Source organism: Quercus lobata, chromosome 7, assembly GCF_001633185.2.
Source record: "Quercus lobata isolate SW786 chromosome 7, ValleyOak3.0 Primary Assembly, whole genome shotgun sequence".
Taxonomy (NCBI): domain Eukaryota; kingdom Viridiplantae; phylum Streptophyta; class Magnoliopsida; order Fagales; family Fagaceae; genus Quercus; species Quercus lobata.
In genome coordinates, this window is record NC_044910.1 from 18,515,962 (window position 1) to 18,536,951 (window position 20,990).

General features: G+C 35.5%; 2 protein-coding genes across 2 annotated transcripts; one reads left to right on the forward strand and one right to left on the reverse strand.

Moving 5' to 3' along the window:
- Positions 1-1,301: 1,301 nt before the first annotated feature.
- LOC115953130 (eukaryotic translation initiation factor NCBP) lies at positions 1,302-10,099 on the forward strand. The gene is made up of 6 exons (XM_031070644.1): positions 1,302-1,591; positions 3,218-3,313; positions 3,421-3,525; positions 4,501-4,578; positions 9,496-9,615; positions 9,709-10,099. The coding sequence occupies exons 1-6, from the start codon at positions 1,388-1,390 to the stop codon at positions 9,838-9,840; spliced, it is 735 nt and encodes a 244-aa protein (XP_030926504.1). The 5' UTR covers positions 1,302-1,387; the 3' UTR covers positions 9,841-10,099.
- A 1,497-nt stretch (positions 10,100-11,596) lies between these two features.
- LOC115953700 (superoxide dismutase [Cu-Zn] 2) lies at positions 11,597-16,865 on the reverse strand. The gene is made up of 7 exons (XM_031071462.1): positions 16,671-16,865; positions 16,466-16,576; positions 16,290-16,385; positions 16,157-16,188; positions 15,784-15,859; positions 12,096-12,149; positions 11,597-11,922 (listed from the first exon to the last, which is right to left on the reverse strand). Exons 1-7 carry the CDS (start codon positions 16,756-16,758, stop codon positions 11,894-11,896), a joined length of 486 nt encoding a protein of 161 aa, XP_030927322.1. The 5' UTR covers positions 16,759-16,865; the 3' UTR covers positions 11,597-11,893.
- Positions 16,866-20,990: the final 4,125 nt, after the last annotated feature.

Genomic DNA, 20,990 nt, shown 5'->3' on the forward strand with positions numbered 1-20,990 from the left:
ATAAAAGAATATGTTTTGTATGCTTTGAGAGGAGAGAAACATAAAAGAGAGCAAAAATACATATTTGGTCCCATTTTTAACAAAGGTTGGTTACAAAACCCTAACTGAACTAACCTCAAGTGGGTAAAGTGCCAAATTTCAAACTACGGGTAAACAACTTAAATTTCGGCCAAATTGGGTAAGTTGCAATTAGCCAGATTATTTTTAAAATTTCTTTTAATTAATGACAATTAATAGTTAAGTTTTTGTGTCTATCCAAAGAATTTATAAAGCAATAGAGAAAAAGTTGATAGGAACAATTAGGCCCTTAATTCTACTTATAAAATTGTAGTAATTTGGAACCACTTGGTAATTAAACATAATACTTACTTGGTGCAATCATGACTTTTAAACCAAACTTTTATTATATAATATATGATGTGATGTGGATAGTACATACTATCCTTGCATCAAGAGATTCTTTGTTTCTCCAAAAAAAGAGAGACTATTTTTAAAAAAAAATAAAAAAAAAGGTTGACTCTCTATATGTATGTGTTATTAGGAAAATTATTACGTACTCTTGGAGTACCATAAATGCGTACTCCCTCCTCTCACATGAATGATGGGTCACATCATGAATTTAATTAGTGGAACTCACCATTCATGTGAGAAGAAGGAATACACATTTATAGTACTCCAGGAATACACAATAATTTTCCGTGTTACTATAGTTAATTTAATTTAAAATTTCAAGTGACTCACTAATTATTACGATAGTTTTGATTAGATTTACTTGGGTTGCGAATAAGTATTTTTATTTTCTTTTTGAGGGAAAGACAAAAACAAACAAGTAATTTTTGTTTGATGGAGCAATATTAGGGATACAATAATTTCACAACAAGTATTGAGATAGAATAGTGCTAAACGACAAGTTTTAACTCACCTTCCACGAACCTAGCATTTGTTTTTTTTTTGAATATTAAGTATTTTTAACACACACGAAAAGATGTGAGAATGTCTTAAAAAAACTTACGGTAGTATATATCCAAAAGGGCTTAACTCACACTCATTTTTTAATGTAGGATTAACCCATTATTTTTTCTTTTAAGAATATTAAGTATTCTTGACACACAAAAAAAAAAGAAAAAGAAAAAGTCTTAAAAAAAGTTGACAATGTCTAATTATTGAATACACGACACAAATCACTGCCCTGCCTAAACATATTTTATTTGGAGTGAAACTTTTGCTCATTCAATAACAGGGACCGGGTCGGGTCGGAAACGAAAGGCTGCAGTGTACAACGTTTTTTTTGTTTTTTTTTTTGTTTTCACTTTCTTTCTTTCTTGGGTTCAGTCTGGGTGGAGAGAGAGAGAGAGAGAAAACTAGGGCTTTTGAAAAGAAGTTGAAAATGGAGTTGGTAGTAGAGAAGAAAGAATCAGATAGCAACAATAATAACAACAATGGTAACAACGGTGATAACTCCCAGCCAATTCTGGAATCTTCTTCTTCTTCATGGTCAGCCACTGTTGATAGCAACAATAACAACAAAGAAGGCGAAGATGTCCGTGAACGCCAAGCTCGCGACCTCAGAGCTGGTCTTCATCCCCTCAAGGTCTCTCTCTCTCTCTAAATTCATTGTAAACTCTGTTTGATTCTTAATTTATTAATACTAGAACTGCGAGGCTCTAAGAATAATTTGATTTTAGAAATTTAAGAATCTATTTAAACAAATTTCAACTAATCAAAATCTGATGGATCAAATATAGTTTGTAGTATCTGTGATTTAAGTGAGAGATAGATAGAGAAATAGGACTGAATTGAATTGTTGGTTACTTGGTTTTGAAAGAATGTGAGTTAGGTTACGTGAATGCTGCTTATTTGAACAATTAGGAAAATAAAGCTTAAACTTGAAGTTGAAATTGGATTGGAAGCTTTGAATTGAAACTTACTATCTTTGTGAGTTGAAATGGTGACAGACGATGACATGAGTTTTGCTACATCTAGCTATCAACTATGAATCATCCACTCACTAATTAGGATTAGTCTTATGTATTCTTTTCCATCATTCTATCATATCCAAAAATCATACTCTCTATCGATTCCTTAGTCAGTGTGTGTATATATATATTTATATTTATTTATTTTTCCTGTTTTACTACTTCTACTAATGTTGTTTTAGATCTTTGGTTACCTTTTTTTTGTTCTCTCTATGTGAATCAACTCACTCTTTCTTACTTGTCCATTACTCGTTCACCTCTGCACATGATCAAACCAAGCCATCTCAAATGATTTTCCCTTGTCTTTAAGCGAATTTCTTTCGCTTCAAATCCTATCTTGTATTTTTATACAATATGTATGGCTAAAAAAACCATTGCCCCAATGTAGGCTACATGTATTCCATACATAAATTAAAATTTCCTCAATCATGGAACTAGAATTTTAATGTCATTTTTAATATGGTTCTACAAAATTAAATTGAATTTATCAAATCGTTTTACAGTTCTGAGAACACCCTTAAAGGTTGTAATTATTGTATGGGTATGTGGATTTGGTGGTCTGCTATAGGTTAGCCCTGCCTGATATGATATAAGAACGAGGAGTAAAATTGACATTTCTTGATAATTAACCTGGCATTGATTTTTTATCAAAATAATACTTGTCCATTAACTTTATGAATCTCAGTACAGTGCAATGAATTCCATTCTACAATTTTTTTAAAAAAAATATATATTATATGTAACACCATAGGGTCAAGGAGTGGTTGCTTCCATCTCATTTTCATCAGGAACTTAAATATTCTTTTCTACCTTCCTCAATTATGTGAATTTGAATACTGAAAAGAAACATTTTTACCCTCATAGAGGCTTGCATGTGGCCTTGGGTGGGGAGAAAAGTTTTTGCTTCTATCCCTGATGGGAGCTTTATCTAGATCAGGTTTTGAAGGGTCTCCTATCCCTTAATTGTGTGAGGCAACTGAGGTGGCCTCTCATTGCTTTTTCCTGTAGGCATATTAAATTCTGGTTAACTTAGAGACCTAGATTGACAACAGTTTCATGAACTTTTCAAATTATTGGAGGGGTTAAATTTATTCTATAAGGTTTGACTGAATTTAAATTTTAGCATGAAATGCTATATGTGGTTTTGTTATTCTTTTATTGTCTAAAATTTAAAGCTGTTTTAGAAAATTTATAATCACAATGGTTTATTAACACTTATTTTTTTATGTCTTTGTGACCAGTACAAGTTTGTTTTTTGGTACACTCGTCGAACCCCTGGAGTTCGAACGCAAACATCATATGAGGACAATATAAAGAAAATTGTGGAATTTAGTACGGTAAATTCTTGGCAAATACCAGATTAGTTTGAATTGTTACCTCATTTTGAAGTTCACTTTCTTTGATCATTGTCTTCATTAGCACTCTGAACATTATGTGTGCCTAGGTTGAAGGTTTTTGGGTCTGCTATTGCCACTTGGCCCGCCCCTCTTCTTTGCCAAGCCCAACAGACTTGCATCTTTTCAAGGATGGAATCCGCCCTCTATGGGAGGTAAATTTCTAAGGACTAAGCCTGAATTAAGATGTTCCTTCTTTTTTCTCTTTTTATATGATTTTTTTTTTAAGTAATAAGATTTATTGATATAAAAAAAGGGACGCTCTAGTACACAGGAAGTGTATAGGGGTCAAAGAAATCAAGTATAAAAATTACAAAAATCTAGAAATCAAGAAAGGCAGAGTAAGATTGGTTTTGCAAAGTAGACAACCAATCTACTAAGGTTCTAAAGAAAAATAACTTGAGGTCTGAAATGGATCTGTCATTATCTTCAAAGCACCTACTATTTCTTTCCCTCCAAAGAGACCACATGAGACAATGGGGAATGATTATCCATACATGATTGTTCCGATGACGACCAAAACCACCCTTGCCAACAATCTAGGGGCCCCACAACTTTGGCATATACCCAACTTACTCCAAATAAGCCCAAAACCATAGACCACAAGTCCATGGCAATTGGACAATGAAGGAAAAGATAGTCAACTGATTCACCATTACACTTGCACATATAACACCAATCCAATATCCAAACCTTCCTTTTTCTTAAATTATTAATCATCAAACATTTCCCCCAAGCTGTAGTCCAAACAAATAAAGCCACTTGAGAGGGGATCTTTTGCTTCCATATGCTTTTCCAAGGAAAGCATAAATCATGAGAGACCACTAGCAGACAATAATAAGCATTAACCATAAACCCCTTAGTTCTATCTAGTTTCCAGCTCATTTATCCTCCCCAATTCCCTTTACAGAAGTTCCATAAATGGTATCCATGAAGCTCAACATAGCCTCCAATTCCCTATTATGTACAGCCCTAAAGAAACTTACATTCCAATGAAGAACTCCATTTGTAAACTTCATAGGCTCAGCCTGAGTCACACTTGCCTCCTTTTTATATGTGATTAGTTAGGACTTACAAAGGTAAATTTATCAACAGTACTCACTAGTTAAATAAACTTTGTTGTTTCTCAGGACTCTGCTAATTGTAATGGCGGTAAGTGGATAATACGATTCAAAAAGGTTGTCTCAGGTCGCTTTTGGGAAGATCTGGTAAGGGGAAAGGCTTAAATTACATTTTTTTTTTTAATCTCCATAAATGTGTAGTTTCAAGTTTGCGATGATTCATATTCGTAGTTAATTTCTTTCTCTTTGATTTGATAGTTTCTGACTTGTTGCCACAAGTCCTATCATAAGTTCATATTGGGTGTTTTCAACATTTGATTTCATTTGAGCTATTTCATAAATTTGATGTGTCACTTTCACGCATTTAGGTTGTTTTATTGAAAATATGATGTACTTAGAATTAAGTGGCTTCAATTTTTTATCTTGGCAATTGCTATTTATCAAATGAAAATTGTTGATTTTGCCAATTACTGAAATTGATCTTTGGACCTTCGTTCCAGTTTTTTAAGGAAAGTTTCATTACTTAGGAAATTCTTGGCTGTGTGTCATTTTACATAGTGCATATAGAATGGTGATGATGAAACTTTTTTTGCATATAAGCAGCAGTGGTTTCAGCTAACTGAAATTATCATGAAATTTAAAAAGAGGGCATTGGTTTGAGAAGCCTGTTTGCACACGTGCAGTTAACCATAAACCCCTTAGTTCTAATGTTGTTTTAGATCTTTGGTTACCTTTTTTTTGTTCTCTCTATGTGAATCAACTCACTCCTTCTTACTTGTCTCTTACTCGTTCACCTCTGCACATGATCAAACCAAGCCATCTCAAATGATTTTCCCTTGTCTTTTCATCAATAGGGGTCACACTATCTTTGAGCAAATTTCTTTCGTTTTGAATCCTATCTTGTATTTTCATACAATACATGTATGGCTAAGAAAACCATTGCCCCAATGTAGACTACATATATTCCTGACATAAATTAAAATTTCGTCAATCACGAAACTAGAATTTTAATGTTATTTTTAATATGGTTGCACAAAATTAAACTGAATTTATCAAGTCATTTTACAGTTCTGAGAAAACCCCTTAAAGGTTGTAATTATTGTTGGGTATGTGGAATTGTTGGTCTGCTATAGGTTAGCCCTGCCTGATATGATATAAAAACGATGAGTAAAATTCTGGTTAGAATAGAGACAATCTAGTAATTTTGAGTTTGTGTCTCATGGCTTCAAATTCTGATTTGGCATTCTGAACCCAGTCCCTACCTAATATTCTACATGCTGGTCCGTAGAGCCAAGCCACAATTGATCTCAGTAAAACCTGTAAGCCCCTTTCTGCACTGAAAAGTATGTGAGTGCTCTTTTTGCAGTGCTTCCCAAGGGCATAAAGCCTTGTAAACATAATTTAGTCACTTTGAGCTTGGTCTCATGTCTTCAAAATTTGACTTGGCTTTTGAACTCAATCACCTGCCTTATATTGTACACTAAGTTCTGTGAATCCTAGCCAGTATAAATTGATAAGTCTTATGGTTCATTTCTTCTCCTAAAAGTATGCATATGATTTTAAATTCCATTTGGTTAATTGGATGACAATTTGTCAGCAAATGCTATATGGAGACTTGGGTATTAAATGTTTTTTATGTTTTAACCATGCTTTATTGGGGAAATGGTTATGGCCAAGAGAAAGAGGCATTATGGAGAGTAGTAGTTGATAGAAAATGTGAGAGTGGTTGCAGCGGACGGGTTTTAGGTGTGCTTCATGAACCACATGGTGTAGTCTTTGGAAGCATCTTAGAAATGGTTGGCCAAATTTCTTGAGGTTCATAAGATTTGAAGTTTGGAATGGCCATTGTATTCAATTTTGGCATAATGTATGGTGTGGGGATGTTATACCTAGGGAGGTATTTAAAAACTTTTTTGCATAGCCCAGTCTAAAGAAGCCTATGTAGTGGAGGATTTGCCTTGGAATATTGATGTTATTCATTGGGATATTACTTTTAGAAAAAGGTTTCTCTGCAAACTAGTTTGAAGAGAAACCCTTCAAATTGCTCATATATCTTTTATTGGGTGTGAATTTTGAAAATCTAACTTTTAGATGCATGTTCCTTATGTTCTTAACCTGCATGTCAAATTTCGTTCAAATTGGATATTATTTACTATTCGGATGTTATTGATCTTAACTGTTCTATTAAGATTGAAAGGGATGGCGAAGATAGGATTTGCTCGATACCAACAAGGACCGGTACGTTTGAGTTAAAATCTTTTTGCAGGGTTCTCTCTAATGGGAATCCTCAATAATTTCCATGGAGAAGTATTCGGGGCATTAAGGTTGCCATAATTTTTTTTCTATATTTTACTTAGACAAATGCTTGAGTGAAATTCCTTACCATGGGTAATCTTCCAAAGAAGATTTTTTGTTTGGAAGAGTGGTGTTTCATGGGCAAGAATGGGGAGTTCATAGACCACTTGCTCATTCTTTGTGATTTTCCGTGTGGTGTTTCATGGGCAAGAATGGGGAGTTCATAGACCACATGCTCATTCTTTGTGATTTTCTGTATAATCTATCATCATTGGTGTTTTGTTTGTTTGGGATTCAATGGGTTATGCCATAAGAGAGTTGTGGATTTGTTAGCTTGGTGGAAAGGGGCTTTTCACGGACATCGAAGTGTAGATATTTATAATGTGATTCTTTTATGCATCATATGGACTATTTGGAGAGAATGGAAGAATACTTTTGAAGGGGTAGAATGATCACCTTTGGAATATTTATTACACACACACACACCTATGTATTAGTGGATGACTGCCTTAAGTGGTCATTCCTTTTCTGATTAGGTGTATTTTTTGGATTTATGTGCCTTTAGATGATGTATTGTAGCAATTAAAGTACACTTGCTGTGTACTTTTTTTTTTTGATAAATAACGTAAGAATATTATTAATAATAAAAAGATTGCCAAACCGAGTACATTGGGGATGTACTATGGGGGCACAAGTCAAGAAACAAAAGAACAATGGTCAAGAAACAAAGAAAAGGAAGAACAAGAAAAATGAGAAAAAATCACACTCCATTCAAAGAGAGTGTGTAGGAAAAAAGACTTAAGCTACAGTAAAGAGTGTTCACAACCCTCAAAACTTCTATCATTCCTTTCACGCCAAATGCACCAAATCAAGCAATGAGGCACCATTCTCCAAACATCAATGTGGCGATGTCGCACAAACTTTCCTTGCCAAGCCTCAAACAACTCAAGAACAGTATGAGGCATAACCCATTGAATACCAAACAAGCAGAAAACCATGGACCACAACTCCCAAGCTATGGAGCAATGAAGTAGAAGATGATCCACCGACTCCCCACTCCTCTTACACATATAGCACCAGTCAAGCACCATCACTCGTCTTTTACGAAGGTTATCTGTTGTTAAGATCTTACCCAAGGAAGCAGACCAAGAAAAGAATGCCACCCTTGGGGGAACCTTTGATTGCCATATCATTCTCCATGGAAAAGAAACAAAAGTAGGAGGGTAGAATGAGTTATAATAACCTCTAACCTCAAAACCTCTATTCCTTGCAGGTTTCCAACAAACCTTATCAGGACCAAACCCCTGCACCGTCGAAGAATAGACCAATTCCATAAACCGGTCAAAGGCTTCTTCTTCCCAATCTTGTGGTGGACGACGAAATTGCACATTCCAGTGAAACCTCCCAGCAGACCAACCCATAACTTCAGCCACCGAGGAATCCTTTGACCTACTAAGACAATAAAGCTCTGGAAATGCCTCTTGGAGAGACCATCCCCACACTACAATGCTTCCAAAATTTCACTCTAGTACCATCCCCCACATCATAAACAAGGAATTTAGAGAAGTTCAACCAGCCACTTCTAATGTATCTCCACAGGCTGACTCCATAAGGACTTGTCACCTTTTTCGTACACCAACCACCCCAAATATTCCCATATTTTGCCTCTACAACCCTCCTCCATGAAGCATCAGTCTCCATACCATACCTCCACAACCATTTACCTAGCAATGCAGAATTAAAGTTCCCCAACCGTCGTATACCCAACCCCCCCACCTGCAAAGGCCTACAAACCTTGGCCCAATTAACTAAATGTATTTTAGGTTCACCACCAATCCCATTCCACAGAAAGTCTCTCTGTAATTTCTCCATACGCTTTGCCACCTTCCCTGGTAAAGGAAAAAGGGAAAGAAAGTATGTAGGTAAAGACGAGAGTGAGCTTTTAAAGAGAGTCACCTTACCCCCTTTAGATAAATACATTCTCTTCCAACCTGCTAATCTCCTCTCCATTCTCTCTAGGATAGGATTCCAAACAGATAAATCCTTAAATTTGGCACCTAAAGGAAGACCCAAATATTTCAAGGGCAAAGAAGACTGCCCACACCCCAACAAACCCACCAAATCCTCCAAATTGTGTACTCCACCAACAGGAACCAGCTCAGACTTCCCCAAATTAATATGAAGCTCTGAGACCTCCTCAAATCTAGCAAGTATCGCTCTCAAATTAGCAATCTGAGAAGGTTCAGTAATATATATATATATATTAAGTCCTTGGGCTAATTGGGTTCAATGGGTCATGCCAAAAACTGTGGGGATCTCCTAGTTGGCTAGCGAAACTAGTTTGGTAAACACACACCTATGGTATGGAATTTAGCCCCTTGTGTTTGATTTGGTTATTGTGGGGGGAACACAACAATGATACCTTTGAGAATGTGGTGGTTTCAGAATCCCAGATAAAGAGATTCTTTCTTAGACAGCCAAGAGAGTGGTCAGATGTCTTGGGGTTGAGTGATAGTAATACTGTCACAGAATTTATTCACTTTCGTTTGCTTGTAATTGTTGACCTATGTTTTTAGGCTACCTTGTGTTTTTCCACACATGAGGTAGCTCATAATGCTATAAAATACATTACTTATTAAAAAACAGTATCCTCCTTGAGAGATCTAAGCCTAATTTCCACTACATGCCACCCCTTTTAGGGATTTTAGGACCCTTGGTTTAAATTGACCTGTCCTTTGTTTTGTAAGTTAGTCCTGCCTACCTGTGCAGGTTCTTGCATTAGTGGGTGACCAACTTGATTATGGAGATAACATATGTGGTGCAGTACTAAGCATTCGTTTCAATGAGGATATATTGAGTGTGTGGAACCGCAATGCATCTGATCACCAGGTTGGTGATTTTATAATCTCTCTCAACACAGACATGCACTTTACATGCACAAAATACTTATGTAATACCTTGACCTTGGTTTGCTTGTACCAGGCTGTAATGGCTCTCAGAGACGCTATTAAACGGCACTTAAAGCTTCCCCATGGCTATGTTATGGAGTACAAGCCCCACGATGCCTCTCTGCGTGACAACTCATCATACAGAAACACATGGTTGAGAGGGTAGGGCTCTATGCTCGATTCTCTCATTTTGCAACCATATGTGTAATCGAAGTCTTCCTGTCAAGGTGACTGCTATATAGGAAATTTATCTACTGATAGCAGTCAATTAATCCTGTTCTGCAATCTAACTACTATGTGGGAGTGTGTTGTGATTGGTGACAATCCTTTAGGTTGAACTGAATTTACTGTTAGTTGCATTTACGAATATCTGGTTTTATAATGAAATTTTATGGTACGTTGCATACCTAATGCTTTTGCTAATACGTGGATGCCAGTGTTGTGAATAAATGTGCAATGGCTCACTCTAGGCTTGTTTCACTCTGGTGGTGAAAAGGGATAGTGGAGACCTGCATAAGCACTAATTCCGTTCTTTAACAGCATCAGGTCGTATTCAAATTTAAGATTGCCATCAGAAATGTTATTGTTAGAATGATTTTGTTTTTGTTGAAATTCTTTTCCCCACCATTCTAGTTAATTGTTCAAGGGTTCAAATCCTATTGCTCTCAACCCCTAAAGTACCCTCTGCCTTTATAGTAATAGACTGAGGGATAAACTATGATTATGGGGGTAACAACTGACAACATCCCGTCAATCAATCTCGATGGGTCTCACCCATTTCTTAATACTTGAAAGAAAACAAAAGTTTACTGTGAGTCGCAAAACAACTTCTTGAATGGTTACTGTTGATGGCTCATCTCATCATGAGATGCCCTCTTTTTGGATGGTAGATCGAGGATAAATCCGGTGATTTGATAGAGCACCACAAAGGGAAATGGATCTTGGACTATTTGAGTAGGTTGGGCATATGCCACTCGACTGATTATTATTAATGAGGGTCTTTTGATATTTAAAGCATATTTGATAGACTATAATAGACACTGTAATGTAATAGTTATTTTTACGATTTAGTTATTTTGTAGTTGAGTCATATTTTTATTACAAGTAATAGTCATTTTTTATGAATAGTTCTTCTCTAAAATAAAGAAATTATTTCTAAAATGATTATAATAGCTATTTTTTAATAGGTGTAATAATTTTTAAAATTAATATATTTTCAATTAAAAAAAACTTTTTATATACACATAACAATTATAAAAATAAAAAATTATAAAAAAATAACTCATCTTTTTCTCAAATTTAAATAATATCATTTTTAAGGAAATATCATAACAATTATTTCTCCAAAGTTGTTTTTTTTCTTCTTATTATTTCAATTGAATAATTATAATGGATATACATGTGCAATTTATAATTTTTTACCTTTTATGGTGAAACGATTACTAATAAAGTTCCATAACAATTATGCTATAATACATGTACAACATCCTCTAAAACCATTTTACTTGAAACATTACAACATTATTTATGGTAACTTACTAGTTTATCTTAGTTGAAAATGATTTTACATAAGAATGAAAATAGATAAATGTTGGAATACTAAGGTAGTGGACAAAAAAAGAAGAAGATAAATATTCTAATTCTCTTTTCAACTACTATGATGTCAAAAGGAATAGCTTTGGTCAAGCTCCCTATAAAATACAATCACTATACAACAACTGGAATATCTGATAATGAAAGAACCCAAATGCTCTCACTCTCTACAGAGTGAATTAGATGATTACAGGTTCATATAAGGAACTTAGCCAAGTCCAAAATTAATAATCCTCCAACTTGAAGGAAAGAAAAAAGAAAGGTCCGGCAAAACTGACGCCAGCTTCCTCTAAAATTGCAATGGGGTCAGGCTAATTGAGAGTTGAGACTCAAGATCCGGCCTTGGTGGCCATACAAGTAATAGATCAAGGCGTTGGAAGCATATAAAGTTGTTGCAAAGACAAGAACTTGGAAGTTTACCAGAGACACCAAACTATAAATTTAGATGATCATGCCCACAAATCCGAAAAGTTCACAGATAAGAAAAAAGGACTTTAAAATGTAATTTCAGTTTCATTCATAACCATGTACATTCCAAATGCTTTCCAAGGTCCTTCTGCGGGAGAATTGCATATTGCATCCATGTATGTTTCATGAACCTATTGATTTTTTGCAAGCAATCCAACCTAAACTGATGATTGAAGCCCAATGATACCTGACCAAAATTGGTGTATAAACGTTAGGCTTCTTTACGTATGAATAATGAATAGAGTTCAAATGAAACAAAGGTGCAATGGGAACTGCTGGGTTACACTATTGCATTCCCTTTGCTGACTGCATTTCAAAATTCTCTCCAAAAACATAAAGCTAAGGGAAAAAAATATTTACCACATCCAACTCTTGCACCGGCATTCCCAGTACTCTTGCTGAGTTCATGTCCACCTGTTGCATTAGTCAGTTTAATTAGTGAGATTCAAAGAATGTGATGAGATATATGTTTACATAAAAAAAAGTGGCAGCTATTTGAGAACAAGAACTTTCAGACAGAAATAGGTAACCAAATTACTGACCATTGTGGGACGTAACAAACTGTAAGAAAAAGTGAAGCTGGCTGATTAGGCGATTAAAATTATAGTTTTTGGAAATTTTTTAGAAATTTTAAATAGCCTAGTGTCCACCTCACATCATTCTGTGCGTTATAATGAAGGCGGGATGAAAATTCTTCACTTTGAGCATGTTTCCAAAAACCTGTCTCCCTACTACAAAAATTCAAAGCAGAGAGATACAGGCCACCAAAAAGTCTAAGCATCTATAAAGTCATCCCTTTAATTTGAGTTGTTATAGGAAAGATTTATGGGGGTTCTTCAGGTGATGCTTGAAACTGTCCCAATTCCTAATACATATTAAAGACCCAAATCCTCTATTTAATTCTTAGCTTTTATGACTCACAGAATGAGTTGCTCGAGTTTCCCCCATGTCTTTTTATCACCTGCATTAAATTTTGTCTTAATTCCTGGTGAACCTTGGTGAAGAGGAAGACTTTTGTGATTAGTGTTTCATGCAATCAAATTTCTATACCTATTTCTCACTGATATTTACTTTATTGATCCCACCAAGTGAACCATGGTTCTTCAAGACAGAAGTACCGGACAATCCACACTTGCAAGCAATGTTTAAGGATATAATTGTTTCAATCAGTACAAATCTTTTGGCCCATTCTCTTGGGTGATAAAAAGATTGTCATTTGGAACAACTAAAAACCCTTTGTTTAAAAGGAGGGGCTATGTCCTAAATAGGGTTCATTCCTCTTCTCCTACTATGATTCCATGAAACATATAGAATCTCCCTGACTTTTGTTTAATACTATATCATTCAGATCAGAGTCTAAGCTTGTTTCCTACAACAAAAGACCTCCATTTCATACATCACCCTTCAAAGTGAACTCCGAAGAATAAAACCTCAATGAAGGAATCAGATTATAACCTCACCCATTTGGCTTATAATAAATGTCAAAACTTTATACGTCTATGAGCTCTAGCTCAAATGACACCTCCTTTCCTTATAAAATTAAGTGGAGACGGCAAGGTTGTGGGTGTCACCAATTGGGCGCCTGTGTAATTACCAATAAAAAAATTGTTAGAGCTACATAATAATTCCATGCCCATGTAAACCATTGGTATACAGCTCATATGAGCTACCAACATCTGTCTAGACTTTTTTTATTTTTTGATGACGAGGATACCGTTGTAATGAGAAAACTATGGATCATCTTCTACTCCACTGTAAGTATGCTTATGTTTTGTGGAGTGAATTTTTTTTTGATGTTTGGGATCCAGTGGGTGATGCCAAAGATAGTAACGTCCCTTATTTTTGGATGGAGGAATTGGCTAGGGAAACATTCTTCAAATATTTGGAATATGGTTCTTGCTTGTCTTATTTGGTTAATTTGGCAGGAATGTAATAATCATACTTTTGAAGATATTGTGAGATCTATAGATCTTTTGAAGCCTATACTAGTTGGAACTTTGTTTTAGTGGGTTAGAATTTGGGGTTTTACACAATGTTCTTCCATTTTTGATTTTCTCCTTTCTGTTTAGATCTCTTTTTGAGTTATTTGTATTCGTTTTAAGTATAGAGTGTTCACCATCATGAACACGGTGTCCTTTTTATGCAATAAATCTTTGATTATGTATCAAAAAAAAAAGAATTTGATGACGAGGAGCCCTCTCAAGGTATGAGACAGTGGGACCACCCCTGAGGGGTAAAACCATAGATGCCTACACACCTCAACTAAGTAGGCATTGGGTAAATTGTGAAATGCCTCAGTTAAGAGTCGAACCAGAGACTTTTGGGTTTACAGTTAGCCCAAACACTTCCTTACCATTGAGGCACTCCGGCTGGAGGCATCTATCTATCTAGACTATAATAAACATCTAAAATTTCTTTTCTCATATTTTCCTCAAAAAAATTCCAAATATGACCTTTCATAAACTCTCAAGATGAAAATCTATCTAGATACATGCATGTAACCTAGGCTTCCCACCTAGATTTGTCCCACGGTAAACGTTAGGCTTCACCACCTAAGAGTTGATTGGAATCACCACCAAACACAATACAATTTTACACGAATAACCTCTGATTATAATACAAAATAAACCATCTGGATATATAGATAAATAACCATCTGGATATATAGAGCTTCCAGGAAAATACAAGATAAAGATAAATAACCTTAAAACGAATCCTAATCTAACTCAAATACTAAACTAATCCTTATCTAAGAGCATGAAATTTACTCCCTATCACAACTCAAACTAAACAAATAAAAACATTAAAATCTAAAATTATCTAATGAAAATCCAAAATAAAATATTGAAATAGTTTATGGTTATGCTCCTGCATCAGTAACTATCCTAGGAAGGTTACACCTAGAGCTAATGGATTCCTACAATAGGCTGAAACTTACGATCTGGATCAGGCACAACCTTAACCATTAACTGTAAAATATGTTACCAATTATTAGAAAAAGAAGGGATATCTAGCCACAATCTGAGAAACATATGATAAATCGGCCACAGAGAGAGAGAGAGAGAAAATATAAGGAGTAATAAAAATCAAGAATGGAAGATTTTCACATTCCAATACACCAATCCTGGGGAAGAGTTTTCACTGGCTCAACTTGAGGAGTATTCTTCTTGGACTCGTATATAATGTGCAAACAGTGTATGCTTAAACCTGTGGATAAAATTTTATTCCAAACCTGATAGCTAATTGGTTCACACGCACAGTCCCAAATGTAATAATGTGTTCAGGTGAATACAGAAAAATATGTAGCAGGTGTGCCACCTAACATAGAAAATATCTCCAAACAAGGTATAAAAAAAACATTATAAATTAGCTAGTTATAATATGATGGTAATGCTTAATGAAAATTAGGTCACATGACAAGCAACTCTAAGCACAAAGAGAATGACAAGAAGAAACTCTATTCACAATGAGACTTACAACCAAAAATTAGCCTTCACTTTAAAACATTACATTTTTTTTGAAAAACTAGGAATATTACTGAGGAAGCCATTATACTTAATAACCATGGGATATGAAAGAGCAAGTTTCACAAAGTTGGAGAGACTAAGAAGTAAGAACACTGTTGATATACCTCAAAATAGATACATCAGAACCATGAAGGGAAAATTTAAAATACAATGGCAAGATTGGCGAGTTGGAAAGAGAAAAAGAAGCATGTTTCTAATTTTAGCAAAACTTTTGGATCATTTCCAAAATTTCCGCAATTAGAGCTTGTTATTATCTTTATCCATCACAAACTCAAAATCCTTCAAATATAAATGTATTCATTCTTCAATAATAATGAATACTTCACTTCACCCAACAAAATTACAGCAAAAGAAGCATACCCATGTTGGCAAAGATTTTCACAAATTTTCATATTCAGTTTTTTTCACATCCAACTGGCTTAAGTTTTGGGGACAGTGGTGTCTAACACATAACTCTACCAAAATCGTGTAGATCCCACGTATTAACAAACACTATGTAAGCAAATTAAATATACTCTCACCTCTACCAAGATCATCAGGATCAGCATGCACAACAATTGCCCTCCCAAGTATGGAATGAGGACCAACAAGCGGAATCTACAGGACGTAACAGTGTCAGTGAGAGAGGACAATTTTATATATTCAGAGAACACTACAGTTTAAGTAAAACTAAGACCCATAATAATGACAGCAAAAGGAATAAAATTCATCCCATTCCCATTCCCATTGTGAGTAGTAACACAGCATTATGGATAATAGTTAAATCATACAGAATTATTTTTAGGACATCACCATCACATTCCCTTCTTATTATTAACCTACTGTCAACTTGAACAATCCAATGAAAAGAAGCAGAAAAGTTTTGATGCCATAAATAAAATATAAATCGATTACCTGGTTGTCTTTAATGGAAACCTCAGCTACACCTGAAGGGGATTTAAAATTAATGACAAGGCAATTGATTCATTTCCTGTAGTGTAAGTGCATGAAATGAAACACACACACATATATATACATATAGTATTACCATCTGGGCCTGCAACAACGTTACCCAAATCACCAGCGTGACGCACTTTATCCATAGGAGATCCATGATCCTTCTTTAATGGATTGAAATGAGGGCCTAACAAAACAAAACAAAACCCATTATTATTAGTATTAACAATAGCCAAATAGCAATATAACATAGCATAGAATTAGTACCAGTGGAGTTGCAGCCATTAGTGGTATCACCAAGGGCGTGAATATGGAAGCCATGGAGGCCTGGTGAAAGCCCTGTTATCCTCCCTTTCACATGGGTTGTTGTTGTTGACCCTATATATATATATATATATATATATATAAGTATAAATATAATTTATGTAAAATCGAATATCACAACAAAAAAAAAGCAGAGAGAGTGTGAGACCGTTGGTTTCCTGGACAAAATGGATAGAGCCTCGAACGTTGTTATCCCCGGAGAAGGATGAGATGAGAGCCACCGCTTTGAGACTCATTTCATTTGCTTATGTCATGTGTTTGTGTTTGTGTTTGTTTAAACCGTTATAGTTGTAGTCCGTCTGCTCTGCTTCCATTTGTTTTTTTGGGCTTTGGAGTTTCCGGGATGATGGGCCTTTCTCTTCCTATTACTAATAAGTGTAGGCAACCAAGACGAATTATAAATATTTTCTCTTCATCGTTAATGAGCATTTAGAAAAATAATGAAATTTCAAAGAAAAATTGAAAAAATTGGGAAGGTATTAGGCACCCATCCTGTCCAATCTAAATTAGATTTTTATAGTACAATAGCCAATATAAACAATTTACTATTCTAGCAACCAAGACAATTATAATAATTACATTGCATATGAACATGCATGGTGAAGATTTAGATCTAACCAAGATGCATGACATGTGAACGGTATTTAGATTTGACCAAGATGACATGAAAGCGGTTTAATTTATTTATTTATTTATTTTTTTAAAAAACATAATATATTTTTTATATTTTCATATTTTATGTGATTTATATGATAATAAAATATGTAGAATTTTTAATTATGGATAAAGAGACATGTTATGAGATGCATGAAACCTTGATATAAATCATACGAGCAATTAATTAAAAATATAAACCTATATCTACATATTAATTTATGAATGCATGAACATGTTATTGAGCATATCTTACCTATATCTATGTTAGAGATATATATTAGACATATTAGCCCAATGTAATAGGCCCAAGCCCATTCCTGCTTGTACTAGTAGTCTAGGGTTTATTCACCTATATATACTCATGTTAGGGTTAATTATAACATAGGAGGTTATTGTACTACACTCTCATATAATAAAGATGTAGCCCTTAAGGGATTCCTCCGTGGATGTAGGCCGTAAGGCTGAACCACGTAATTCTTGTGTTCTTAGTGTTCCTCTTCTATGCTTCATCTTCCGCATTTACTTTAGCATACACAACATGATATAACACATCGCGTTGCTAATATTTAACATGGTATCAGAGCCAAACTCCGTTCTTGGCATCAAACAAATATCTCTAGCAAACAAAGAAGATTCTCACGTGCACACCGCCAACAGAAGTCACACATGCTTGTCTGCTGGATCTAGACTCCACAGCATCTCGCAGCCGCCATGGCTCCCTGCTGTGTACAAATCCTCAAGTCCCAAGCAATCCGTGCCTCTCCCTATCAGATCTGCGCAAATCCAAGCCTTGCCTGACGAAGCCAACACCACAGACGTGCTCCACGGCATATCGTGACCAAAACCCAGGAACCCGACCTCCAACGGCAGCCGCACGCGCCACCACGCGCGGACAATGGCTCCTAGAACTCTCACAAGCGCCGCCGTAGATTCTCGACTCCCAGGCTAGATCTTAGTCACATGCGCCGCCAAGACGGCCTTCTCGTCAACCGATCTACTTGGCCTGAGAATATGGTGGTCATACGACGGTGCACGCGCTACCACGCGCTAGCGCAGTTTCTAGCGACTTCTCCACGTGCCGCCGCCAATTTCACAGGGTCAGATTCTCCTATGGTTACACGCGTCGCCATGATGGCCTCGTAGCTTGCCGATCTGCCAAACCACAGAAGTTCGAGCATTAATCTCCCTTACACGCACTCCCACGTGCCTTCGGAAGTTCCAGACACGCGCCGGTGGAATAGAACACGCGCCGAAGAGCTGCTGCTAATGACGTGTGACGTCACTAGATGACGTCACCTATCCACGTCAGCATGCCACGCACGCCCTAGTCCACGTCATCAGTGACACGTCATCAGCCACGTCAGCAGTGTCGTCTCGTCAGCACCACGTCGTTGACCCAGACTGACCCGACCCGGACCACCCGGATCTGACCCGTGAGCACTTTGACTGTTGACTTTGACTCTGGACCAGTTGACTTTGACTTTTTGCGTTGACCTTTGACCAAAAGTCAAAATTTCCAAAATGGCCTATCTTGCTCAGTTTTTCGCGTAGATTCTGATTTTGGCCTCCGTTTCTTCATTTGAAGCTTCAAAATTGGACAATTGGCACATTCTTCATTGTGGTTTCTTCAAAGGCATTCTACAAGGCATCTTCAAGTGATCTTCTCATGCTTATCCAACCTCAAGTCTTCATCAAGCTTCCGCCTTGAGTTTGAGGGAGGGTGTTAGAGATATATATTAGACATATTAGCCCAATGTAATAGGCCCAAGCCCATTCCTGCTTGTACTAGTAGTCTAGGGTTTATTCACCTATATATACTCATGTTAGGGTTCATTATAACATAGGAGGTTATTGTACTACACTCTCATATAATAAAGATGTAGCCCTTAAGGGATTCCTCCGTGGATGTAGGCCGTAAGGCTGAACCACGTAATTCTCGTGTTCTCAGTGTTCCTCTTCTATGCTTCATCTTCCGCATTTACTCTAGCATACACAACATGATATAACACATCGCGTTGCTAATATTTAACAATCTAAAGCCTTAACATGTTAAATACTAAAACATGCTAAAAAAGGAATCTATCCTAAACATATTTTTGGATTTTTTTTCTTCACATTATTGTAAAAAAATAACAAAACCTAATTGAACACGTTCTTAAAAAAGTATTGAAATACTACCTACATGAAAATTTTGGATCATAAACGGTTGATTGCCACGCTATAGATTTTGGTTCTCTTCACTCCAAGGATCGTGCTTGATCTTGAACTTGTTGAGATCTCCACCCTTTATGATTTCTTTGGAAAGATGAAGTTTGTGAATGGATCTTCATTTATCGTTGATGAAAATTGATGCAATGAACAATGTGGTTGATGAATAATATGAAAACTATAGTGATTTGTGTGTGTGTGTGAGATGTGCTAAATGTATGTTGAAAATATGCAGAAAAAAAAAAAGAGAGTAAAAAATCATTGCTATATGCACTAGAGGAGTTTACTTTACGTATGTGAAAATTTTGGTCCTTTTTCAGTTGGTGTACCTCTCCTATTTATAGAGAGATGTGTTTTCTTTGTTTTTATTTCTCATAAAACTCAAGACAAAGTGGAAACAAATCAGATTCTCTATATGAAAAAAAAAAAATAATAATAAATTTATAAGATAAAGACCCAGTGTCGATCAGCACTCATGGCCTCCAAATGGGCACATTAGTTATACCTTTGGACGTTATCTTTGGTAGTTCTTCCATGGTTCAAATTCTAATTAATTTAATAAAAAAAAATACATTACCCAATTAGATAAATATAATTATTTTGAATTTAATGAAAAGATAATATTATTAGTATGGAATTATTTTAGTATTTGCATGTCTATCATAATTAAAATTAATAACCAATAGATTCAATATTTTGAATTAATCTTTCATGAACCTATTAAATCAATCTTGGATTATCCCATGCATGCATGCATGCATACGGTAAGATCATAGATTAATCAATCATATTTAAGCTTTTGTAAAACAATAATCTAGACGCTGTTTTGGACACAAAAAGAGACCAATTCAATCACGATTGCATTATGACCAATCAGGATGTGAATTTAAGGTCTAGGGTTAATATTAGATTTTTTACACATGTAAAATTACCATTTTTTTGCCTCTTGTGCCAAAAAGTGAAGAATAATAAAAATAAAAAGCAATAAGCAAATGCACAAAACCCCTTAGGCATTTTATCATTTTTGTGATATGATGCTCATTTTTTTCACATTTATGGTAAATCCTGCCATGATTTTTAGTAGTGAGATACACTATAAATATGAGGATAGCATTCTCAAAAAAAAAAAAAAGAAAAAAAAAATATATATATATATATATATGAGAAGATAGAGCACCATATCACCGTGCTCTAGAAACACAAACACCTAATAATTACTCATAGAGTAAAAACTTTTTACTTCGTAGTACTTGCAAGCATCTTCCCCATGCAATTTGAAAGGAATATAGAGGGCTTTCAATTGGATAAATTAGGATCATACAAACAAAAGTGGCCACCCACTCAAAATCTGAAATTGACTCGTGTTTGCCCCTTAACCCCTTCTCTCTCATTGGGGTGTCACATGTTGCCGGTGCAGGTGAACTGGCTTGAGAGAGTTTAGGGAGAAAAGCAACTCCTCATTAGGGTTAAAATAGATTTGTTTATAGGGAGAAAAGCAACTCCTCATTAGGGTTCATCAATACAGTACATAAAAATTGTACCTTTTCTAATTGAAGTTTAGATACTTTATTCATGGCACATTACTGGTAATTTAATTATGAAC